The 27,040-nt window shown below is 36.9% G+C and overlaps 1 protein-coding gene across 2 annotated transcripts in view; it reads right to left on the bottom strand.

The window, feature by feature from the left end:
* Window positions 1-27,040, bottom strand: part of LOC101115508 (disintegrin and metalloproteinase domain-containing protein 32) — a 197,426-nt gene that overhangs the window by 49,871 nt on the left and 120,515 nt on the right. Inside the window, exons 13-16 of one of the 2 annotated variants that reach the window (XM_060407107.1) lie at window positions 19,969-20,061; window positions 18,208-18,406; window positions 7,199-7,304; window positions 5,590-5,770 (exon numbers count right to left, since the gene is read on the bottom strand). The exons of the other annotated variant lie outside the window; for it this stretch is intronic. Coding sequence (XP_060263090.1) covers window positions 5,590-5,770; window positions 7,199-7,304; window positions 18,208-18,406; window positions 19,969-20,061 — 579 coding nt within the window. The remainder of the gene's footprint in view (window positions 1-5,589; window positions 5,771-7,198; window positions 7,305-18,207; window positions 18,407-19,968; window positions 20,062-27,040) is intronic. 2 annotated transcript variants of the gene reach the window in all.

The raw sequence follows: 27,040 nt of genomic DNA, 5'->3' as shown, positions 1-27,040 counted from the left end.
TGGAGCCTGGTGGGCTGCCATCTATGGGTCACACAGAGTTGGACACGACTGAAGCCACGTAGCAGCAGCAGCAGCAGTGATAAGGACAACCCCAAGACTTAAAAACCCCAGAGGCACCCAGTCATGAGGAACCTCCATTGTTTCAGGTGATGTATATCCAGGAGCTCAACCAGGTTCTCACAGTAAATATTAGAGAAATTTTTTTCTTGTAATCTTGCAGAAGGAGGGGAAAAGAAACCATTTTGAAGTAGCCAGAGCAGTCTGTTCTTAACAAAGCTGGCCCTCAGGAGAAACGAGTTATTAATAATTATAGCCTAATCTGCATGTGTTCTATCAGAGCCTAACTGATCTGGCAGAAGGGAAATATCCAATATCAGTCTGCTCTTAACCTTCCATATGTGAAAAGAGAAATACCCAACTCCAGTCTGCTCCAGCCATACTGTCCCATATAAGGGAAGGAAAAAAAAAAAAAAAAAACAACTGAAAAACACTTGTGAAGTTCACAATCCAAAGGCACAGGTTCACTGAAAGACAGATCTAATCATAGGACTGAAGAATATTTCCCTGCCACAACACCTCACCACCACATTACTAAAGGTCCATTTACAGAGGTCCATTTAGTGGGTTGCCATTTACAGCAGTTCTTTTGCCTAGCACATTATGCTCAGCTCTCAAGAAAACAGATAAGGTTATATTAAAAGCCCAAACACACAATTATCAGAAACAGACATTGTCAGGATACTGAAATTATCAGCCTTGGAGTTTAAAACAATTATGAGAAGAAAATGGCAACCCACTCCAGTATTCTTGCCTGAAGAATCCCATGGACAGAGGAGCCTGGTGGGTACAGTCCATGGGGTTGCAAAGAGTCGGACACAACTTAGCGAAGACTCACTCACTCATGATTAACATCTTAAGGGCTCTAACAGACAAAGTAGATAGCATGCAGGAACAGATAGGCAATGGAAGCAGAGAGACAGTAATCCCAAGGGGAAAGAAATAAATGCTGGAATGAAAAAAAGCACTAACAAAAATGAATAATGCCTTTAATGGGCTTATTAGTATACTTCACATACCTGAGGAAGGAATCTCTGAACTAGAGGATATATTAAAAGAATCCTTTAAAACAAAAAAGCAAAAAGAACAAAGACAAAAAAAAAAGAATATTCAAGGGACAACTACAAAAAAGCATAATGTATATGTAATGGAAATGCCAGAAGAAAAAGAAAAAGGAACAGAAGAAATATTTGAAACAATGTGCATGCTCAGTTGTTTCAGTCGTATCCTACTGTTTGTGATCCCATGGACTGTAGCCTGCCAACTCCTCTGTCCTTGGGGATTCTCCAGGCAAGAATACTGGAGTGGTTTGCTATGCCCTCCCGCAGCGGATCTTCCCAACCCAGGGATCAAACCCAAGTCTCTTATATCTCCTGCATTGGCAAGTGGGTTCTTACTAATGCCCCCTGGAGAGCCCATTTGAAACAATAATGACTGCAAATTTTCCCCAAATTAATATCAGATATGAAACCACAGTTCTAGGAAATTCAGAAAACAATAAGCAGGATAAAAACAAACAAACAAACAAAAAACCACTACACCTAGGCATATCATGTCCAAACAGAAAATCAAAGAATAAATCTTTTAAAAAGCAAGATTAAAAAAAAAAACAAAAACTTACCTATAGAGAAACAATGATAAGAATTATATCTCACTTCTCCTCAGAAGCCAGGCAGTCAGAAAAGAGTGGAGTAAAATACTGAAGGAAAAAAGATCCCCAATCTAGAATTTTATATACTGTGAAATTTTCCTTCAAAAGTTATGGAGAAATAAAGCCTTTCTCAGACATACAGAAATTGAGAGAAGTTTTTTAATGAAGTTCTTTAAAAGAGGAAAAAGAAGATAGGCCATAAACTAATAGTATGTACAACACCAAGACTGAAAGCTTATATAAACTATTTCCTTTGTGTAATAAACATGTGTCAATGTAGGCTGATCAGTTGTAACAAATATACCATACTGAATGGAAGAAGTTAATAACATGGTAACATACGCTTATGTGCGGCCAGAGTATATAAGGGAAAGCTTTATATAATTTCCTCTCAATTTTGCTGTGAATCTAAAATTATTAATTGTTAAAAAGACAGTCCAAAAAATGATTCAGGGCAGGGATATGGAAGTAACAAATGAAACAAGACTGAAATAAAAAATCAGAACCAAAAGAAAAACCACTTTTTCTTACAATAGGCTGAAGTCTAACAAAACCATCCTTAAGAGCACAGTTTAAATAATATTGTGTATTCCTTGCCTATATAAAAAGTTTACATAGAAAAAAATCAATAAATGGGATTCTCCTCCTGCCCTCAATCCCTCCCAGCATCAAAGTCTTTTCCAATGAGTCAACTCTTTGCATGAGGTGGCCAAAGTACTGGAGTTTCAGCTTTAGCATCATTCCTTCCAAAGAAATCCCAGGGCTGATCTCCTTCAGAATGGACTGGTTGGATCTCCTTGCAGTCCAAGGGACTCTCAAGAGTCTTCTCCAACACCACAGTTCAAAAGAATCAATTCTTTGGCACTCAGCTTTCTTCACAGTCCAACTCTCACATCCATACATGACCACTGGAAAAACCATAGCCTTGACTAGACGGACCTTTGTTGGCAAAGTAATGTCTCTGCTTTTGAATATACTATCTAGGTTGTTCATAACTTTTCTTCCAAGGAATAAGCGTCTTTTAATTTCATGGCTGCAATCACCATCTGCAGTGATTTTGGAGCCCCCCAAAATAAAGTCTGACACTGCTTCCACCGTTTTCCCATCTATTTGCCATGAAGTGATAGGACCAGATGCCATGATCTTCGTTTTCTGAATGTTGAGCTTTAAGCCAACTTTTTCGCTCTCCTCTTTCACTTTCATCAATAGGCTTTTTAGTTCCTCTTCACTTTCTGCCATAAGGGTGGTGTCATCTGCCTATCTAAGGTTATTGATATTTCTCCTATCTTTTAATTTCATGGTTGCAATCACCATCTACAGTGATTCTGGAGCCCAAAAAAATAAAGTCTGACACTGTTTCCACTGTTTCCCATCTATTTCCCATGAAGTGATGGGACCAGATGCCATGATCTTCGTTTTCTGAATGTTGAGTTTTAAGCCAACTTTTTCACTCTCCTCTTTCACTTTCATCAAGGGGCTTTTTAGTTACTCTTCACTTTCTACCATAAGGGTGGTGTCATCTGCATATCTGAGGTTATTGATATTTCTCCCGTCAATCTTGATTCCAGCTTGTGCTTCTTCCAGCCCAGCATTTCTCATGATGTACTCTGCATGTAAGTTAAATAAGCAGGGTGACAATATACAGCCTTGATGTACTCCTTTTCCTGTTTGGAACCAGTCTGTTGTTCCATGTCCAGTTCTAACTGTTGCTTCCTGATCTGCATATAGGTTTCTCAAGAGGCAGGTCAAGTGGTCTGGTATTCCCATCTCTTTCAGAATTTTCCACAGTTTATTGTGATCCACACAGTCAAAGGCTTTGGCATAGACAATAAAGCAGAAATAGATGTTTTTCTGGAACTCTCTTGTTTTTTTGATGATCCAGTGGATGTTGACAATTTGATCTCTGGTTCCTCTGCCTTTTCTAAAACCAGCTTGAACATCTGGAAGTTCATGGTTCACGTATTGCTGAACTCTGGCTTGGAGAATTTTGAGCATTACTTTACTAGCGTGTGAGATGAGTGCAATTGTGCCATAGTCTGAGCATTCTTTGGCATTATTAGAGTCCCCTAGAAAAGATATTTGAAGTTTTCATCTAAAGTTACTACAGCTATATAACCTTCTAGTGTAGAATATTTTAATATCCAGATATTAATTCTTTTAAGTATAAAGTATAATAATCAGAGGATTAAGGATATATTCCTAACTTCTTTATTTCTAGCAATATCAACTTCCTAATTTGCAGTTTTCTTAAATGAGTACAATAATACTTTTTCTAAAGCATTCAAGATTTGTTTCAAGGTTAAAATGAAATAATGTGAAAATGATTTCCTTTTAAACATGAAAGTACAACACTCTTCAAAGAAATGACCTCACAAATACTCTCTAAATCCTGACAACCAAACCCTGTAAGCTTTTAATGTGCTCAGTCTTCTCATTAGTTCTTGGCCCCCACGGTGCATCTAACAACTCTTTTTAGAATGTACTATATTTTTTGTCTGCCTCAGTTGAAATTGAGATGAAGTCCTGCTACTTAATGACATTACTGACAGAAACAAAGTTCCCAAGAGTGTTTCACCATATATGATTTATAGTATCATTAAAAGCTACCTGGTAAAATTTGTTTTCATAAGGCATCACTGAGAAGAACTGCCCATGTTATAGAAAAGATTATGTTCTTACTAAATTACACATAATTTCAAAGCATCCATTGACCATGTCTCATTTTTTAATTGCTTTGACTCCATGGCATAAATACATCTACTGAGCTTCCTGGCATATCTGTCCTTCAAGGAGATATTCATGACTTCCAGGCATGAAGAGGAAATCAATATGAAGACTATATACTTTATCTGTGGTAAACTTCATTTAAACTATCAGATCACCAAAAATCACCAAAATACATACATTCATTTTACATATTTAATATTTTATTCAAAATCATCTGTCGGGTAAGGAGGAAGAGTCAAAATTCAGATCTCTGTGCTTCTGTCTTTAAAGGCTACACTTTACACTACATGATAGTTCCTCATGAGCAAATTTCTGGCTAGGAACTAAATGAGATTCTGAAGTAAATTTATTCCATGCTTTCTCCATATTTGGCTGTTTGCTCTCATAGATAACCAATTATAACAACAACCAAGAATAATAGCCAACCTATATTTAGTTCTTACTATGTGTTGAGCATTGTACTACATACTTTATAGTATCATTTCATTTAATCTTTGCAATAACCCCATAGAGTAAATATCATTATTATCCCCATTTTACACACAGCTGTCATATCTCAAACTGGTTGGATAACCTGCAAAATGTCAAAACCCAAGAGGTAAAGATTTATTCCTGTGGCACCATCTAAGCTATACTCTTATCTACTGGGTCACAAAGAGACATATATAAGTAAATGGGATTTCTTCTTTCTTCTGCAAGAATAAAAGTGAATTCCCAAGTTATGGAATATTTAACTACAAGTATTCCCAAGACCTCTCTCCTCCATACTACTGTCCCCAAACTCTTAGAGCTTCCTTGCTTACAACACTGAAATTCTAAAAAGGAACAAACACTGCCATTTCCCTCAGAGACCAAATGAAGCTTACTCATTTTCTCCTTATCCAAATATTTGAGGTTATTTGGTCACGTGTGTGCTTAGTCGCTCAGCCATGTCCAACTCTTTGCGACCCCATGGACTGTAGCCCTCCAGGCTCCTCTGTCCATGGAATTCTCCAGGCAAGAATACTGGAGTGGGTTGCCATGTCCTCCTCGAGGGGATCTTCCCAATCCAGGGATCTAACCCAGGTCTCCTGCATTGCAGGCAGATTCTTCACCAACTGAGCCACAAGGGAAATTAATAGAATAGATTTTTTAATTGATTTTAAGCTATTTACCCTCTCTTTATCACAAATAGAGCCATTATTGACCACGAGTGGATCTTTTATACCCGTTGTTTCATAGTGCATTGTTATACATATAATACTTCGCACAAAAGCATAAATCACAGAAGCATTGTCTCGAAGGAAAGGAGTTTCAAGTGGGTAGGTACAGATTAATCTTCCACATATAAGATTCCTACAAACATAATAAAAATATATGATTATTATACATAAGGCATTTATTATGAATGCTTCATATTTTCTTTCTTTGACCAAAAAAAATAAAGAATGGTTCTCCACTTATGGCAATATGTCTAAGGAAATGTAACACTTTCCTACTAACAGTTAAAGTAAAATGTAACGCCACTGATATATGCTTATCTTTCAATGATACTAATGATCTTTTTATCCACTGTACAGATTGGTGTACGATTGTCAAATAAACAATTCACTCAAGCTTTTTATATCTCTCTGTAGAGGGGCAGAAACTAAGTTGTGACCTCTACCCTCAAAGACCTTACAATCTAATACTAAATATGACACAAACCTTATTAAATGTGCTATGAATGAAATAAGCAGATTCTTACAGATATTTAAGATGAAGATATATTCTAACTTAGTAGTCAGGGAAACCGCATACAGAAGATGCCATCTGAGTCCAAGCTTACAAATTAGTAGAATTTCAACAGGCAGAGTAAGGTATTTTGAAACAATCATAGCATAAGCATTACTTATGAAGGAAGTAACATTACAAGAAGCATAAGGTTAGATGATATGTTTGCTGCTGCTGCTGCTGCTAAGTCGCTTCAGTCATGTCCAACTCTGTGCGACCTCATAGACGGCAGCCCACCAGGCTCCTCTGTCCCTGGGATTCTCCAAGCAAGAATACTAGAGTGGGTTGCCATTTCCTTCTTCAGATGATATGTTTACCAGCCTGTAAATTCCATGAGTACAAGGATCATGTATGTTTTGCTAACTTGTATCTAACTAGCTAGTGGCCAGCATATAGTAGGTTCTTTAAAAATATTTGTTAAAAGAAATTCATGACCAAAATATCAAAGAACGGGCTTTTCAGACACAGGAGAAGTTGAACTTCATTTTAGAGACACTGGGCAGTCTTCAGCTTGGGCAAGCATTCAAATGAATGGGGATAGTATTTTCATTTTTGAATTAAAGATTTTAAAATTTAAAAAACAAAAAACTAAAAAAAAATAAATAAATAAATAAAAAGAAAATTCAGAAACAGAGATATCTTGGTTTCTTGGTTAGATCCTACCAAGAATAATAAATCCTAAGAATTCTCATCACAAAGAAAAATAAATAAATAAAATAAAATAATGAGTATGTTCAGACAGGAAAGGTGCAATGTTTATCATTAATTTCAATCTTGGATAAGATCTTGGAGCCTAGTAATCATCTACATATAAATATTTAAAAATCACGTTGAAATTTAATAAGCCTGTAGTACAAGAATGATGTCAGGACTAGAGATTTTGATTTCAGATTAACTCCTGAACACACGTGATACCTGAAACCATTGGAATTAATGACATACATAGTGAAAAACTAAAAACAGAATTTTATAGCATATAAGATAGGAATTTTCACTATCTGCATAGCATACCTCCATGGGCAAAATGTATATCTGAGTCCCTCTTGACCACAGTTCCCAAATCTATCACTTTGAGACTGTATTTCTTCATAGCAGGCAAACGGAGCATTTTTTGAACCTGTCAAAGTTAGAAATATATTTAGATTAAAACTTCCTTTAAATTAAAACTCAAATATATTTTTTTATTTTTTTATACACAGTGGAGTATTACTCAGCCATTAAAACTTAAATATATTTAAATTATAACTTCTTCAATTTCCTCATATGTTTCTTTACTTTTTTTCTCTATCATTGTCATCTATTGAAAAGTTCCCTAGTGAAGTTTTAAGAAGAGAGAAATGAAGTGAAAACTATTGCTCATGATTATTTCTCCTTTTAATTCACTTTGGCCATTTGTAGCTCAAAAGATACTATGAGGGTAGAGGAGAATTGAAAGTGAAAGTGTTAGTTGCTCAACCACGTCCGACTGTTTGCAGCTCCATGAACTATAGCTCACTGGGTTTCTCTTTCAAAGAATTCTCCAGGCAAGAAAACTGGAGTGGGTTACCATTCCCTTCTCCATGGGATCTCTCTGATCCAGGAATCAAACCTGGGTCTCCTGCATTGTAGGTGGATTCTTTACCATCAGAGGAACCATACTTTTTTTTTTTACAACCAGAGTTGTAAAAGTACCAATCTTAAGAGAGCTCTGTGAAAGAAGGCAATAGAGAAAGAATGCAAGAAAACTATTCTTGTTCTCCTAGATTCTGAGTAGGAATTTACAAAAAGCCAGGTCTATTTAAAAAAAAAAAAAAAAAAAAAAAAACCTCATTAAAGAAAATTCATACCTTCAGAAAGTCTGAAGTGAAGGGACCAAAATTGTCAATCCATACATATTTACCTATTTTTCCTTTGTTATTGTATTAGCTTTCTATCACTGTGTAAAAAATTACCAAAATTTTGACACCTTAAAACAACACCCACGTCACAGTTTCTTAAAGTCTGGCAAAGCACATTTAGGTTCTCTGTTCAGGGTCTCAAGGCTGAAATAAAGTTCCTGGCCAGAGTTACAGCCTTATTTGAGTCTAGAGTCCTCTTCCAACCTCATTGGCTGTGAAGAATTCATTTTTTTGTAGCCGTTGCTTCATTTTGTCACTATCTGCCAGGGGTTGCTCTTGGCCCTAGGAACTCCTGTTCAGGTCCTAGTGACGTGGCCCTCTCACAAAAATGACTGCTTATTTCTCCCAATAAAGTAGAAGTAAATGTTTTTCTAGAATTCTCTTGCTTTTTCTATTATCCAACGGATGTTGGAAATCTGGTCTCTGGTTCCTCTGCCTTTTCTAAATCCAGCTTGAACACCTGGAAGTTCACAGTTCACGTACTGTTGAAGCCTGGTGTGGAGAATTTTGAGCATAACTTTTGTGTGTGAGATGAGTGCAATTGTGTGGTCGTTGAACATTCTTTGGCATTGTCTTTCTTTGGGATTGGAATGAAAACTGACATTTTCCAGTCCTGTGGCCACTGCTGAATTTTCAAATTTCCTGGCATACTGAGTGCAGCACTTTCCAAGCATCATCTTTTAGGGTTTGAAATAGCTCAACTGGAATTCCATCACCTCTACTAGCTTTGTTCGTAGTGAAGCTTCCTAAGGTCCACTTGACCTTGCATTCCAGGATGTCTGGCTCTAGGTGAGTGATCACACCATGGTGGTTATCTGGGTCATGAAGATCTTTTTTATATAGTTCTTCTGTGTATTCTTGCCACCTCTTCTTAATATCTTCTGCTTCTGTTAGGTCTTCTGCATGAAATATTCCCTAGGAATATATCTCTAATCTTCTTGAAGAGATCTCTAGTCTTTCCCATTCTATTGTTTTTCTTTGCCAAAGCCTTTGACTGTGTGGATCACAACAAACTGTGGAAAATTCTTAAAGAGATGCCTCACGAGAAATCTGTATGCAGGTCAAGAAGCAACAGTTAGAACTGGATATGGAACAGACTGGTTCCAAATCGGGAAAGGAGTACATCAAGGCTGTATACTGTCACCCTGCTTACTTAACTTATATGCAGAGTACATCCTGAGAAATGCTGGGCTGGATGAAGCACAAGCTGGAATCAAGATTGCCAGGAGAAATATCAATAACCTCAGAAAATGCAGATGACATCACCCTTAAAGCAGAAAGCAAAGAAGAACTAAAGAGCCTCTTGATGAAAGTGAAAGAGGAGAGGGGAAAAGTTGGCTTAAAACTTAACACTCAGAAAACTAAGGTCATGGCATCTGGTCCCATCACTTCATGGCAAATAGGTGGGGAAACAATGGAAACAGTAAGAGACTTTAGTTTCTAGGGCTCCAAAATCACTGCAGATAGTGACTGCAGCCATGAAATTTAAAGATGCTTGTTCCTTGGAAGAAAAGTTATGACCAACCTAGGTAGCATATTAAAAAGCAGAGACATTACTTTGCCAACAAAGGTCCATTTAGTCAAAACTATGGTTTTTCCAGTAGTCATGTATGGATGTGAGAGTTGGACTATAAAGAAAGCTGAGTGCCAAAGAATTGATGCTTTTGAACTGTGGTGTTGGAGAAGACTCTTGAGTACCTTGGGCTGCAAGAAGATCCAGCCAGTCCATCCTAAAGGAAATCAGTACTGAATATTTATTGGAATGACTGATACTGAAGCTGAAATTCCAATACTTTGGCCATCTGATACAAAGAACTGACTGTTTGGAAAAGACCCTGATGCTGAGGAAGATTGAAGGCGGGAGGAGAAGGGGACGACAGAGGATGAGATGGTTGGATGGTATCACTGACTTGATGGACATGAGTTTGAGTAAGCTCTGGGAGTTGATGATGCACAGGGAAGCCTGGCATGCTGCAGTCCATGGGATTGCAGAGAGTTAGACACGACTTAGCAACTGAGCTGAACTGATTTCTCCCAAGCCAGCCAAAGAATCTTCTGACATTTCTCATCTTTTAAGGGCTCATATTATTAGGCGAGGCTCCACTTAGAATGATCTCCTTTGGATTGATTCAAAGTTGACTAATTATGGACCTTAATTAGGTCTTTAAAATCCCTTCATATTTTCTGTATAAACTAATCATAGGGACGATAGTCCACCATATAGTCACTGGTTCTCACCCAACTCAGAGGGAGGAATCTCTAAGAAAATACCACAGTAATGATGGGGAACATCTTAAGAGTTCCACCTAGCAAAGTTACTTTCTCCAGAATGAACCATGCTAAGTCTAACTGACCATCAATAAAATATAAAAGTAGCTAATAATATCTACCTTAGTGGATTATTATTAAAATTAATATGATATTATTTAGTCACTCAATTTTTTGCCTTCTCCTAATTCTATCTCCTTCTACAATTTTTAAACATTAGCCCATCAAAGGTGATTGTGCACATACTGTGAGGGCAGGTAACATTATTCTGAGTATTGACAGTGTTTAATCAGTTCAGTTGTGAATCTGAGACTACCAGGTTAGGAATATTCTTCATCCAACCCTATCTTTACTAACCCAAATATTAGTAAAATATTCCTTCTAAAGGTGCCAATGTGCCCTATTATTAATTTCTCCCTTGAATACCCTCTCTCATGTTAGGGACTTTCTCTCAGCTCAGTCTGGGTTTTGCACAGTAATTATGGAAACACCAAAAGGGCAATATGTTGAAAATGTGAAATCACATATTAAATATTTCCTTAAGTCCAGTATACTGACCAAGTCTACAAAGTAAGAGAATTTGCCCTTCCATAGTCCAAATGGTGTATTTAGATTCCCTCTACCTTATTATCAAATGCTATGAGGCACAATCCCCTTCATAGGCCACAGCCTTGTTGTGGCAAAGGGGCTTGCTTCACCTTGAATGAAGCTATGAACCATGCTGTGTAGAGCCACCCATGATCGACAGGTTACAGTGAAGAGTTCTGACAAAACATGGTCCACCGGTGGAGGTAATAGCAACCCATTCCAGTATCCTTCCCTGGAAAAAGCCATGAACAGTACGAAAAGGCAAAAAGACATGACACCGGAAGATGAGCCCCCAGGTCAGAAGAGGGGTAGAGCTATTGGGGTAGAGCAGAGGACAGTTATTGATCACTCCAGTTAGAATGAAGTGGCTGGGCCAAAGCAGAAACAATGCTTAGCTGTGGATAAGCTGGTGGTGAAAATAAAATCTGATCCTGTAAAGAACAATATTGCATCAGTTCAGTTCAGTTCAGCTGCTCAGTTGTGTCCGACTCTTTGCGACCCCATGAGTCACAGCACGCCAAGCCTCCCTGTCCATCACCAACTCCTGGAGTTCACCCAGACTCACATCCATCGGGTCTGTGATGCCATCCAGCCATCTCATCCTCTGTCGTCCCCTTCTCCTCCTGCCTCCAATCCCTCCCAGCATCACAGTCTTCTCCAATGAGTCAACTTTTTGCATGAGGTGACCAAAGTACTGGAGTTTCAGCTTTAGCATCATTCCTTCCAAAGAAATCCCAGGGCTGATCTCCTTCAGAATGGACTGGTTGGATCTGCTTGCAGTCCAAGGGACTCTCAAGAGTCTTCTCCAACACCACAGTTCAAAAGCATCAATTCTTCGGCACTCAGCCTTCTTCACAGTCCAACTCTCACATCCATACATGACCACAGGAAAAACCATAGCCTGGACTAGATGGACCTTAGGCGGCAAAGTAATATCTCTGCTTTTGAATATGCTATCTAGGTTGGTCATAACTTTTCTTCCAAGGAGTAAGTGTCTTTTAATTTCATGGCTGCAGTCACCATCTGCAGTGATTTTGGAGCCCCCAAAAATAAAGTCAGCCACTGTTTCCACTGTTTCCCATCTATCTCCCATGAAGTGATGGGACCAGATGCCATGATCTTAGTTTTCTGAATGTTGAGTTTTAAGCCAACTTTTTCACTCTCCTCTTTCACTTTCATCAAGAGGCTTTTTAGTTCCTCTTCACTTTCTGCCATAAGGGTGGTGTCATCTGCATATCTGAGGTTATTGATATTTCTCCTGGCAATCTTGATTCCAGCTTGTGTTTCTTCCAGTCCAGCGTTCCTCAATATTGCATAGGAACCTGGAATGTTAGGTCCATGAATCAAGGTAAATTGAACATGGTCAAGCAGGAGACTGCAAGATTGAACATCAACATCTTAGGAATCAGTGAACCAAAATAGATAGGAATAGGCAAATTTAATTAGGATGACCATTATATCTACTACTATTGTCAAGAATCCTTTAGAAGAAATGGAGCAGACCTCACAGTCAATGAAAGTCTGAAATGCAGTACTTGGGTGAAACCTCAAAAAATGACAGAATGACCTCAATTTGTTTCCAAGGCAAACCACTTAACATCACAGTAAACCAAGTCTATGCCCCAGCAACTGTGTGTAAGAAGCTAAAGTTGACCAGTTCTTTGAAGACATACAACACCTTCTAGAACTAAAACAAAAAAGATGTCTTTTTCATCATAGGAGATTTGAATGCAAAAGTAGGAATTCAAGAGATACTCGGAATAACAGGCAAGTTTGTCTTGGAATACAAAATGAATCAGGACAAAGGCTAACAGAGTTTTATTCAAAAAAACATGCTGGTCATAAAAAATATCCTTTTCCAACAACCCAAGAGAGGACTCTATGCATGAACATCACCAGATGGTCAATACCATAATCAAACTGATTTTATTCTTTTCAGATGAAGATGGAGAAGCTCTACACAATCAGCAAAAAGAAGACCTGGGTTGACTGTGGCTCAGACCAATAGCTCCTTATTGCAAAATTCAGGTTTAAATTGAAGAAAGTAAGGAAAACCACTAGGCCATTCAGGTATGACCCTAATCACATTCCTAATACAGTGTAAGTGATTAATAGATTCAAGGGATTTTATCTGGTAGAGTTCCTAAGAAATGTGGGCAGAGATTTGTAACAAACCATCCCAAAGAAAAAGAAATGCAAGAAGGCAAAGAGGTTGTCTGAGGGGGCTTTACAAATAGATGAGAAAAGAAGAGAAGTGAAAAGCAAGGGAGAAAGGGGAAAATATACCCAATTTAATTCAGAGTTCCAGAGAAGAGCAAGGAGAGATAAGAAGGCCTTCTTAAGTGAACAACACAGAGAAGTGGAGGGAAACAATAGAATGGTATAGACTAGAAATCTCTTCAAGAAAACTGGAGATATCAAAGGAATATTTCATGCAAGGGTGGGCACAATAAAGGACAGAAACAGTACGGACCTAACAGAAGCAAAAGAGATTAAGAAGATGTGGCAAGGATACACAGAATAATTATACAAAAACGTCTTAATGGCCCAGATAACTACAATGGTGTGGTCACTTATCTAAAGCCAGACATCCTCGAGTGTGAAGTCAAGTGCGACTTAGGAAGCATTACTACTAACAAAGCTAATGGTGAAAGAAATCCTGCTGAGCTCCTATTTAAAATCATGTATGTGGGGTTCTTATATGTATGAGCTAAAATCTTATTTCTCCAGTTAATCTGTCTTCTGTCATTTTAATTATTTGACCAGGCGAAAGAACCAGAGAAGTTAATGGGGATGGGAAAAAATAAATAAAATAAAGTAGAATCACCTTGGACTTCATCCAAAGCTATGATCAAGCATTTAAAAATAAAAAGAAAGTCAGCATACAGAAATCAATTGAATTTATGCACACTAACAACACCTGAAAAAAAAATTTTTTTATTTCATTGCAATAGCATCAAAATCAATTTGATATTTTGGAATAAATTTAACCAAGTAAGAGATGTATAGCCTGAAAATTACAAGATCTTCATGAAGGAACTCTAAGAAGACACAAAAAGAAAGATATTCTATTATTACAGGTCAAAAGAATTTATATCATTAAAATATCCATGTAGGGTCTTCCCTGATGGACTAGTGGTTAAGAATCTGTCTTGCAGTGTAGGGTACATGGGTTTGATCCCTGGTCAGGAAGCTAAGATCTCACATGCCACAGAGCAACTAAGTCTGCACATTGCAAGGACTTAGTCTGTGTGCCACAACTAGAGAGTCTCTGTATTGTAACAAAGATCCTGTGTGCCACAGCTAAGACCTGAGAGAGTCAAATAAATATTAAAGAAAAAAAGAACTCCATATCACCCAATGCCATCTACAGATTCAATGTAATCCCTAACAAAATTCCAAAGGTATTTTTGATAGAAATATAAAAAACAATTTGAAAATTTGTATGGAACCATAAGAGATCCTGAATAGCCAAAGCAATCTTGAGAAAGAACAAAACTAGAGGTACACTTTCCTTATTACAATTATATAACAAAGCTATAGAAATTAAAACACTATATTACTGGTATAAGAATAGACAAAAAACCAACAGAACATGATAGTATACATGTTTCAATGCCATTCTCCCAAATCATCCCACCCTCTCCCTCTCCCTCTGAGTCCAAAAGTCCACTATACACATGTGTGTCTTTTTTGCTGTCTTGCATACAGGGTCATCATTGCCATCTTTCTAAATTCCATATATATGTGTTAGTATACTGTATTGGTGTTTTTCTTTCTGGCTTACTTCACTCTGTATAATCGGCTCCAGTTTCATCCATCTCAACAGAACTGATTCAAATGTATTCTTTTTAACGGCTGAGTAATACTCCATTGCGTATATGTACCACAGCTTTCTTATCCATTCATCTGCTGATGGACATCTAGATTGTTTCCTTGTCCTGGCTATTATAAACAGTGCTGCGATGAACATTGGGGTACATGTGTCTCTTTCAATTCTGGTTTCCTCGGTGTGTATGCCCAGAAGTGGGATTGCTGGGTCATATGGCAGTTCTATTTGCAATTTTTTAAGGAATCTCCACACTGTTCTCCATAGTGGTTGTACTAGTTTGCATTCCCACCAACAGTGTAGGAGGGTTCCCTTTTCTCCACATCCTCTCCAGCATTCATTGCTTGCAGATTTTTGGATCACAGACATTCTGACTGGTGTGAAGTGGAATCGAATCGCCAGTCTATGTCTGATGCAGCATACAGCATGCTTGGGGCTGGTGCACGGGGATGACCCAGAGGGATGCTGTGGGGAGGGAGGTAGGAGGGGGTTCATGTTTGGGATCGCATGTACACCCGTGGTGGATTCATGTCAATGTATGACAAAACCAATACAGTATTGTAAAGTAAAATAAAGTAAAAACTAAAATTTAAAAAAAACTATAAAACACTAATGAAAAAATGAAGAAGATACAAAAAAAAAAAAAAGATTGAGAGCCCAGAAACAAACCCTGACAATATGATAAACTAAGATTTGACAAGGGAGTCAAGAATACTCAATGAGGAAAGGAGAATCTCTTCAACAAGTTTTGAGAAAGCTGGACAGCCAACATGCAAAAGAATGCAATTGATCCCCAACCTCACACAGCTCAAAAAAAAAAAAGAAAAAGAATTCATAAAGACTTAAATGCAAAAACAGAAACCTTAAAACACCTAGAAGAAAACACAGTTCAGTTCAGTTCAGTAGCTCAGTCGTGTCCAACTCTTTGCGACCCCATGAATCGCAGCACGCCAGGCCTCCCTGTCCATCACCAACTCCCGGAGTTCACTCAGACTCACGTTCATTGAGTCAGTGATGCTATCCAGCCATCTCATCCTCTGTCATCCCCTTCTCCTCCTGCCCCTAATCCCTCCCAGCATCACAGTCTTTTCCAATGAGTCAACTCTTCGCATGAGGTGGCCAAAGTACTGGAGTTTCAGCTTCAGCATCATTCCTTCCAAAGAAATCCCAGGGCTAATCTCCTTCAGAATGGACTGGTTTGATCTCCTTCACAAGGGGAAACCTATTTAACATGGGTCTTGGTAATGACTTTTTCAATATGACACCAAAAGCATTAGCAACAAAGGCAAAAATAAAAAGTGGGACTTCATCAAGCTGAAAAGTTTTTGCACAGAAAAAGAAACAATTAAAAAATGTACCACTTTGGCGTGTGGATTATTTTGAGCTAAAGGCTATCAAAAAGTATATATATATACTACCCTTCCCTTAACTACCCAGAAGAATTTAAATTAGGGACTTTTCCCCCCAGAAAAAGATTTATTATCAAAGATAAATTCTATCTCATTGGCCTGATCTGGATGACAGGGCAAATATATAATTACCAAACGTCTGCTCTTCTTATCATCCTGTGAATGACCCTCCTGTCCTTAAAAGCCCCAAGGACCCTGTCTCATTCCTTAGTGCAGGCCAGCACATACAACTCATTTTATCTTTCTGTCTCTGAACCTCTTCTATGATCTCTGATTCTCTCATGTATGTGGGATTCTCATATGTATGAACTAAAATTTTATTTCTCCAGTTAATCTGTCTTATGTCATTTTAATTATTTGACCAGGCAAAAGAACCAGAGAAGGCAATGAGGATGGGAAATTTCCCCCTTCCTGATAGTGTGAATCAGCAAAGAAAACATGAGATATAAATATTCAGTCCTGAGAAAGAAGGAAATCCTGCCATTTGCAGCAACATGGACTCCGAGGGCATTATGCTAAGTGAAATAAGTCAGAGAAAGACAATACTCTATGATAACACTTATATGTGGAATCTAACTGAATTCAGAGAAACAAAGAGTAAAGCAATAGTTACCACAGGCTACAAGGTAGGGAAAATGGGGAGGTGTTCAAAGGTTACAAATTTCCAGTTATGACATGAAAAAACTTCTTGGAATCTAACACACAGCATAATGTTTATACTTAGTAATATCAAATTATATACCTGAAAGTTGCTAAGAAAGTAGATCTTAAATGTCCTCACCATGAAAAAGAAATGGTAATTATGTGATATAATGGAAGTTTAGCTAACACTATGGTGGTAATCATTCTGAAATATATAAAAGTACCAAATCAGTAGTTGTACAACTTAAACTTACTGAATGTTATATGTCAGTTGTGCATCAATAAAGTTGGTGGTTGAAGAGACTTAAACTTACCTAAAACTATAGATATACTAGAAAAAAAGAGAGAGAGAAAGCTCTTGGATACTAATCCGGGCAATACTTTTTTGGATGACACAGAAGCGCAGGCAACAATAGATAAGTAGGACTGCATCAAAATAAAAAACTTCTTAGCAAAGAAAATAAGCAACAAAGCAAAATTGAAACCTACAGAATGGGAGAAAAAAAATAGCAAACTATAGAGCTGATAAGGGATCAATTTCTAAAATATGCTACTCATAATTAAATAAGAAAGATAAAGAGATTTAAAAATAGCAAAGGACCTAAATGGATATTCCTCCAAATAAAAGCCAAACAACCATCAGATACATGAAAAGGGACTCAACATCACTAATCATCAGGGAAATGCAACTCAAAACCACAACTCACACCTTTTAGGATAGTGTGTTATCAAAGAGAAAAAGATAAAAAGTATTAGCAAGAATGTGGAGAAAGTGAAACTTTTATATACTGTTGATGGGAGTGGAAATTGGCACAGTCATTATGGAAAACAGTAGACAGGCTTCTCAAAAATTTAAGTGCACCACCTTAGGATCTAGCAAGCATATTACTGGGTATAAACATGCAATATGTTAAGCAGATGACTGTGGCAATTATTTCATATTGTATATATATACATATCAAAATATTAAATCATACACCTTAAACAAATATTTAAGAAGTTCAAAAACTAAAAAGAGATTGTGTGTGTGTGTTAGTTGCTTAGTCGTGTCCAACTCTTTGCAGCCCCACAGACCGCAGCCCCACCAGGCCCCTCCGTCCATGGGATTCTCCAGGCAAGAACACTGGAGTGGGTTGCCATTTCCTTCTCCAAAAGGAACTATAGAAAGAAAGAAAGTGAAGTCACTCAGTCGTGTCCGACTCTTTGAGACTCCATGGACTGTAGCCTACGAGGCTCCCCCATCCATGGAATTTTCCAGACAAGAGTACTGGAGTGAGTTGCCATTTCCTTCTCTAAAAAAGAGACTTTAAACAAAATAAATAATTTAAATATATCTAATTGACCACTGCCTTGGTAATGTTAATAAAAATATTGAGGACCAACTATACAGATGTTACAAAACAATACCTTTTCCAAATATACTCTCACAATGTGCATCAATATCTTGGCAGCCTCCATCATAACAAAAAGCTTTTCCTTCTTCACATTGCTGTCCATTGAGTATAGTTATATCAGCTGGACACCTTCCTGAGCTTCCATTACAAACCTCAGGAATATCACATTCAGGATGTGCAATGGGCCTACATGTAGCACCTGCTGCCATAAACTAGTAGAAATTAAAATATAAAAAATAAAGCATTATATACGATTATTGTGTTTACCAATATTTAATCTTGCTCTAATTCCATTTATAGCTTGATGAAGTACTTATTCATTAGTGTCTCTCAGGATATCCCTGTTATAAAAATTATAATAATCATATCGGAAAAAAACAATGTTATCAACCAAAACAGGAGGTAAGGAATATGCACAGGGAAAAGTGTATTACAAATATGATACAATGAGAGCCCAAGTTTTGGCTAGAAGGCAGGAAAAGTAGCTTTTAGTTTGGGATAATTATTGCTTTAGGGAAAATTGTGAAATTTAGCCTGGAAAATCCCATGGACAGAGCAGCCTGGTGGGCTGCAGTCCATGGGGTCGCAGAGTCGGACACGACTGAGCGACTTCCCTTTCACTTTTCACTTTCACGCATTGGAGAAGGAAATGGCAACCCACTCCAGTGTTCTTGTCTGGAGAATCCCAGGGATGGCAGAGCCTGGTGGGCTGCCGTCTATGAGGTCACACAGAGTCGGTCACGACTAAAGCGTCTTAGCAGCAGCAGGTACTTCCTAAATAAAATATACTTTTTCAAACCATAGTTTTGAAGTATGGAATATCAGTAATTCTATGAAAATGTGAAACCTAAATAACTGAGAAAAGAATGCAAAGAATGATTAAAAAGGCAGTTCAACTACTAAACTATTTGGGAAATAAGGAACCCAATAGTAAACTTTCTCCTGACTTATCCTATGGGTCAATAACATTTTCATGTACAGCATTCCTAAAATTTATATAAAGAACATTAATTGGGCATTTATCTCATACTTCTTAGTTGATGGCTTCTAGTTTATACTATAAAGATCACAGAGGAAAGAATTAACCATGGTAAGATTCCAGAGGTGGGTGGGGAGGGGAGGGGGTACCATATCAGCTAACTAAAGTGAAGAACACAGAACCAGTGGGAGGTCATTCAATAGAGGGGTTCTCATGTGATGAATCTGTCACATATATGTCACACATATATATGAAAAGTAAAACAGGGGACAGGAATGAACATCTTCATCATATAAGCTAAAATATAACCTTTAAGTCAAATGGTCTTTGTATAACAAATCCATAGTTTAAATTTGTGCTGACATGCAGCATTTGAAAAGTGTTATATCTAGCGAGTTTCATTATTTATGCATTTATGGGAAATTGCTTTATCTTTCAATTACATACTCACAAATACCCATCACAACCTAAAAGATCATTTTTATAAAGATATAAATATTGGATAAAATAAATGAAAATAGTCCCTTTCAATGAAGATGTTCTACATCAAAGAATTCTGTCATAGCTGTCAATCAAGGCTTAAAACCAATAGCATCATTAGGGAGAATAATGGCATTATAAGGAGGGCTCAACATCCAACTATAATTCGTAAAATTAGACACATCACTCTGAACTTATTTTTGTCTTTATATGAAAAGTCATGTATTTTGAGTTACAGCTAAGTGTCTGTATCCAAAAGTAACCAAGACACATTTCATTTTATACTTAGAAGATGGTAATAAACTAAAATCATACTTTACAGTTGTCGCAGCATAATCCTTTATCGCATTCTGAATCTGGTTTCAGCACACAAGTCTGAGGATTACAACAGTTATCAGGTCCACATTGCTATAAATGAGTGGAATACACAATAAAACTATGTCATAGAAATAATATAAACTTTGGCAAGAGCTATTTTACACAGTTTTTTTAATTTGGGGAGGGAATATGCATGCTGTCGACACTTAAAGATTTTTGCATCTTTAAACAATTAAAATACTATGGTGGAACTTACTCTTAATCAATTAGAAAACTGGGAAGAATATATAAAACAACTTTTTTTTTTTTAGAAACTAAATATTATATAAGAGTGGCACCTCCAGTGCCTAAATGGTAAGAGGAAAGGGGAGATACAGATCAAAGGGTACAGACTTTCATTGATAAAATGAGTCTGTTGTCAGCATCTATAGTTAACAATAATGCATTATACAGGTGAAATTTGCTAAGATAGAAATGTTTTTAATGATAACTGTGTGAGATGATGGACATTTCAACTGGTTTGATCATGGGAACCATTTCACAATGTATACATACATGAAAACATCACATTGTATATCTGTAAACCTTAAACCATATACAATTTTTATTTGCTAATGATACCTCAATAAATCAGGGTGGGTTAAGAGGTAGGTATGGGACTTCCCTGGAGGAAGTGGTTAAGACTCCATGCTTCCAATACAAGGCATGCGGGTTAGATCCCCCATGGAAATAAGATCCCACATTCTTTGGGACACAGTCAGAAAATAAATAAAGTTTAAAAAAGTTTAAAAGGGGTGAGTAGAGTTTAGACCCACTGCAAAGTTAGAAAGAACAGTCCCCAAGAGTGTCCTCATTTTCACCAATCACAAGCTCAGTGGATTCCCAGAACCGCACTCAGGTTTTATAATTTACTGAAAGAACTCATGGAACACACTGAAAGCTGTTAATACTCACAGTTATGGTTTAGTATATGGAAAGGATACAAATTAAAATCAGTCAAGAGAAAAAGCACTGAGGACAGAATTTAGGAAAAGCACTAAATATGGAGCTTCTACTACCTTTACCCCATGGAATCACAGACATATTACTCTCCCAGCACTGATATGTGATGCTTCCTAACTAGTTCTATGAGGCCAGTGTTAGCCTAATATCAATAACAAAGACATTTCAAGACATATCAATAAATCCATAGATCTCATAAATAAATCTAATTCAATCAATAAATAGATCTAATAAACATAGATGCAAAAATCCTCAACCAAAAAAATTAGGAAATTGAATCCAACAATGTACAAAAATAACCAAGTAGGTTTCATCACAAGCATGAAAGCATGGCTTATTATGCAAATATCCATTAATACAATCAATAATATTGATAGCCTAAAGAAGAGAAATCAATGACCCTCACAACTGCTGTAGAGAAAGCATTTGACAAAATCTAAAATCACTTATAAAAATGTTAGCAAACTAGGAATAGAGGAAACTTCTTCAATTTGGTAACAACATCTAGAAAAAAATCTTATAGGATCTATATGATGAAAACTATAAAACTTGATGAAGAAAATCAAAGAAAGTATAAATAAGTGAAGAGAATGTTCATGTTCATGAATTGTTAAAATGTCAGTTCTTCACAACTTGATGTTCAATGCAATTACAATAAAAATCCAGCAATTGTTTTTTGACATATCAAACTGATTCTAAGGTTTATACGGAAAGGCAAAAGACAGAGTGGACAACATAATGCTGAGGAAGAGAAAGAAGAAGGAGGAGGAGCAATAGAAGGAAGAAAACGGCAGGACTTAAAATACCCAGTTTCAAAACTCAATAAAAACTTTAATTATGGCACTGTACTTCACTTTCACTTTTCACTTTCATGCATTGGAGAAGGAAATGGCAACCCACTCCAGTATTCTTGCCTGGAGAATCCCAGGGACGGGGGAGCCTGGTGGGCTGCCATCTATGGGGTCACACAGAGTCGGACACGACTGAAGAGACTTAGTAGCAGCAGCAGCAGCAGCAGTATGTACAAAGGAAATCAGTCCTGAATATTCATTGGAAGGACTGATGCTGAAGCTGAAACTCCAATATTTTGGCCAGCTGATATGAAGCGTTAACTCATTTGAAAAGACCCTGATGCTGGGAAAGATTGAGGGCAGCAGGAGAAGGGGACGACGGAGGATGAGATGGCTGGATGGCATCACCAACTCAACGGACATGAGTTTGGGTAAACTCCAAGAGTTGGTGATGGACAGGGAGGCCTGGCGTGCTGTGGTTCACGGGGTCGCAGAGAGTCAGACACAACTGAGCGACTGAACTGAACTGAAGACGTACCAAAAAATAGATAAAGAATTTATTAGAACAAAATGGAGACCTCAGAAATTATAAAATCTTTGATAGTGGAACAAATACAAATCAGTGGAGAAAAGCGTTTTCAATAAATGGTGTTGGAACAACTGGGCATTCACATGAAAAACTCTAGATATTGACTCTACACATTTCACACACACACACACAATAATTCAAAGGGATCATAAATCTAAAATTAAATTGCAAAACTATAAAACTTCTAGGGGGTTAGATTTAAGAGGGTAAATCTACTGCCGAGTGTTCTTTCACGATAAATAAATAGGAATAATACAAATCTTAAACAAATTATTTCAAAAGGTAGGAGTAGGGAGCATATTCCAACTCTTTTTATGAGCCCATAATTACCCGATACAAAAACCAAAAGAAAAGATTGTAAAAAAAGAAAAAAACTACAGACCACAATCCCCTTCTAAAAATAAGTTCCATAATCCTGAACAAAATGGTAAATTAAAATGTTATATATATATATATATATATATATAAAATAACCCAAGTGGGGCTAATCTCAATATTGCATGATAGCTGGGTTAGTACTCAAAAAGCAATGGAGGAAATGCATCATATTAATAGAAGAAAAAAAAAACCAGAAAAATCATATGATCAGCTCAATAGAAACAGAAATATTTAACAATATTCAACACTAATTTTCAACTGAGAATTCTTAGCTAACTAAGATTACACTTAAATGTAGAGAAATTGAAAGCATTTCCCCTAAGATCAAGAACATGGCAATAATACCCACTCTCAATATGCCTATTCAGTTTTTGGAACTTTATTTCTGAGGTCTCCATTTTGTTCTAATAAACTCTTTGTCTATTTTTTGTGTGTACTATATTGCCATTATTATAGTTTTTATTAAGTTTTGAAACTGGGTATTTTCAGTCCTTCAGTTTTCCTGAAAACCTAGCTAGAGTAATTGGGCAAGACAAAAAAAAAAAGGAAAGTTAACCAAATAAAAAGAGAAGTAAAACTGTGGTTATTTGCTGATAATATGATCCTATATACAGAAAATCTGAAAGAACCGTCAAAAAACTAGAGTTACTCAATGATTTCAGTTAAGTGGCAAGATACAAAGTCAGCATACAGAAATCAATCACATTCCTTCACATTAATAATATCAATCACATTCCTTTACATTAATAATGGAGCTTCTAAAACAGAAATTTTAAAAATCCATCCCATTCACAACAGTATTAAAAACAACAAAATACTTAGGAATAATTTTAACCAAGGAAGTGAAAGATCTGCCTAATGAAAATCACAAAACTTTGCTGAAGAAAATTTAAAAAAGACATGAAGACAAGAAGAAATGGAAAGATATCCTATGTTCATGGATTGGAAAAATTAATATTATTCAAATGGCTATATGACACACAACCATCTACAGAGTCAACATAATCCCCATAAAAATACCAAAGGCATTCTTCACAATAATAGAGAAAACAATCCTAAACTTTGCATGGAAACTCAAAAGACTCCAAATAGGCAAAATGATGTTGAGGGGAAAAAAAAAAAACCTGGAGGTATCATGCTTCTGAATTTCTAACTAAACTACAAAGCCATAGTAATAAAAACCACAGGTATGTGGAAACACAAAAGATCCCCAACAGCCAAAACAATCTTGAAAAAGAAAAACAAAGCTGGAAGTATCACACTCTTTGATTTCAAATTATAGCTGGTCCTCCATATGTGTGAGTTATGCACCATGGATTCAACCAATCTTAGATTGAAAATATTCAGAAAAAAGTCCAGAAAGTTCCAAAAAGCAAAACTTAAATTTGCTGCCTTCTGGCAATTATTTACATAGCATTTACATTTTATTTACCAATATTTACACAGCATCTACATTGTATTAGGTATTAGAAGTAATCTAGAAGTTATTTAAAATAGTAGGCATATAATGGTAGGTTATGTGTCATTTATACTGCCGTCTATGGGGTCGCACAGAGTTGGACACGACTGAAGCGACTTAGCAACAGCAGCAGCAGCAGCAGTGTCGTTTATAAAAAAATTTTAACATGCATAGATTTTAGCATCCTTCAAGGGTCCTAGAACCAATCTCCTGTAGATATCAAGGGACAACCATTTCCTATAAAGCTACAGTAAGTGAAACAGTATGTTTTGCTTCCTACAAAGTTACCATAGTCAAAACAGAATGGTACTGGCACAAATACAGACTCACAGATCAATGCAACACAACTGAGAGCACAAAAATAAACCCACACATGCACACACAATAAATTTACAACAAAGAATACACTACAGAGAAAGGAGAGTCTCTTCAATAAATGGTGTCGAGAAAACTGTATGGCCACATGCAAAAGAAAGAAACCAGACTACTACCTCACATCATAAAGAAAAATGAACTCAAAATGGATTGATTTGAATATAAGACATGAATCCGTAAAATTCCTAGCAGAAAACGTAGGCAATAATCTCACTGATACCGATCTCATAGGGTAAGGTTTTTGTCACTCTGAATTGAAAGGCAAGAGAAACAAAAGCAGAATAAATAAATGGGACTACATCAAACTAAAATGTTTCCTCACAGCAAAGAAAACCATCTCAAAATGAAAAAGCAACTTACTGAATGAAAATATATTTGCAAATCATATATCTGATATGGAGTTAATATCCAAAATACACAAAACACATATACAACTCAATAACAAACAACTTGACTAAAATAACGGACACAGAACCTGAACAGACATTTCCAAAGAAGACGCAGAGATGGCCAATAGGCACATGAAAAGATGATCAACATAATTTTTAGGAAAATGCAAATCAAACTACAATAAGATATCACCTCACACCTTTTAGAATAACTATTATCAAAAACAAAAAATAACAAATGTTGGAGAGAACACACAGAAAAGGGAACCCTAGTCCACTATTGGTAGGACTAAAAATCGGTGCAGCCACAATGGAAAACATTATGGTGATCACTCAAAAAAACTAAGCATCAAATTATCATACAATCCGCTATTCCACTTCTGGGTATTTATCCAAATAATACAAACACACTAACTAGAAAAAAATATATGCACTCTGTTTATCGCAGCATTATTTATAACCAAGATGTGGGAACAACTTAAGGGGCTTCCCTGGTGGCTCAGATGGTTAAAGAATTCACCTGTAATGCAGGAGATGCAGATTTGATTCCTGGTCAGGAAGATCCCCTGGAGAAGGAAATGGCTACCCACTCCAATATTCTTGCAACATTCTTACATGGGAGGATCCCATGTAAGAAGCCTGGCAGGCTTGGGATCCTTGGGGTCACAAAGAGTCGGACAAGACTGAACGACTAGACGTGTACAAGCATGGAAACAAGCTAAGTGTCCACTGATGGAAGAATGGATAAAGAAGCCCCAGGATACCTAAACAATGGAATACTTCATGCTCCATCCCTCGGTAATGTCCGACTCTTTGCAACTCTGCAGACTGTAGCCTGTCAGACACCTCCTCCTCCTTGCTGGGACTTTCCCAGCAAGAATAATGGAGTGAGTTGCCATTTCCTTCTCCAGGGGATCTTCCCAACACAGGGATCAACCAGGGTCTCCTGCATTGCAGGCAGATTCTTTACCACTGAGCCATAGGGGAAGTCAATATAATACTTATTCATCCATAAAAAGAATGAAACCTTGCTGTTTGCAACAACACGGGAACCTTGAAAGTATTACACTAAGAGAAATAACTCAAATGGAGAAAGACACCATATAATTTCATTCATATGTAAAATCTAAAAAACAACAAAGCACTCAAAAAAGCCAACTAAACAAAAGCAAAAAACCTCATAGATACAGAGATCAGATTAGTGGTTAGCAGAAGGAAGTGGTTTAGGAAGTAAGAGAAATGGGTGAAGGGAGTCAACCCTTTGGCATTAGATGGTAAGCAGACTTGCAGTGCTGATCACTTTGTAATGTATACAGACGTTTAACTAGAATGCTGTACATCTGAAACTCCTATAATAAAACAAACACCAATATGATACTGGGACAAAAATAGACATGTCAATCAGCCAAAGGGAACAGAGAACTCAAAACTAAACTCTGGCATATATGGTATACTAATATTCAACAAGGAAGTCAAGAATATCCAATGAGGAAAGTACACTCTTTTCAACAACCAGGAAAACTGGAGAAATGTATGCAAAACAATGACACTGACTCCTATCCCATAATTCCCAGAGAAAGTAACTCAAAATGGATCAAAGACTTAAACATAAGATCTGATACCATGAAACCCCTAGGAGAAAATGTAGGGAAGAACCTCAGATACTGATCTTGGGTATAAATTCTGGAGCATGAGGCCAAACTGCAGCATGGACAAACTACAAAAAAAAAATCAACAAATGGGACATCAAACTCAAAAACTTTCGCACCTCAAAAGAAACACCAAAATGGGGGGGAAAAAAAACCTACATGATGGGAGAAAAATTCTGCAAAGCATGTATCAGATAAGGGGTCAATATTAAACATATATAAAAAACTTATTCAATCTGATAACAAAAAAAAGGCAGTCCAATTTTAAAATGAACAGAAGAACTAGATGTTTTTCTGAAAAGACATCCAGGTGGCCAATAGGCACATGAAAAGACACTCAGCATCACCAATCATCAAGAAATACAAATCAAAACCACAATGAGACATCCCACTTCCCACCTATTAGAATGGTTATCATTAAGAATACAAGAGACAAC

This window comes from Ovis aries, chromosome 26, assembly GCF_016772045.2.
Source record: "Ovis aries strain OAR_USU_Benz2616 breed Rambouillet chromosome 26, ARS-UI_Ramb_v3.0, whole genome shotgun sequence".
In the NCBI taxonomy this organism is placed as follows: Eukaryota; Metazoa; Chordata; class Mammalia; order Artiodactyla; family Bovidae; genus Ovis; species Ovis aries.
The sequence above is the reverse complement of the archived record's forward strand: the minus strand, read 5'-3'. Positions and strand labels throughout refer to the sequence as shown.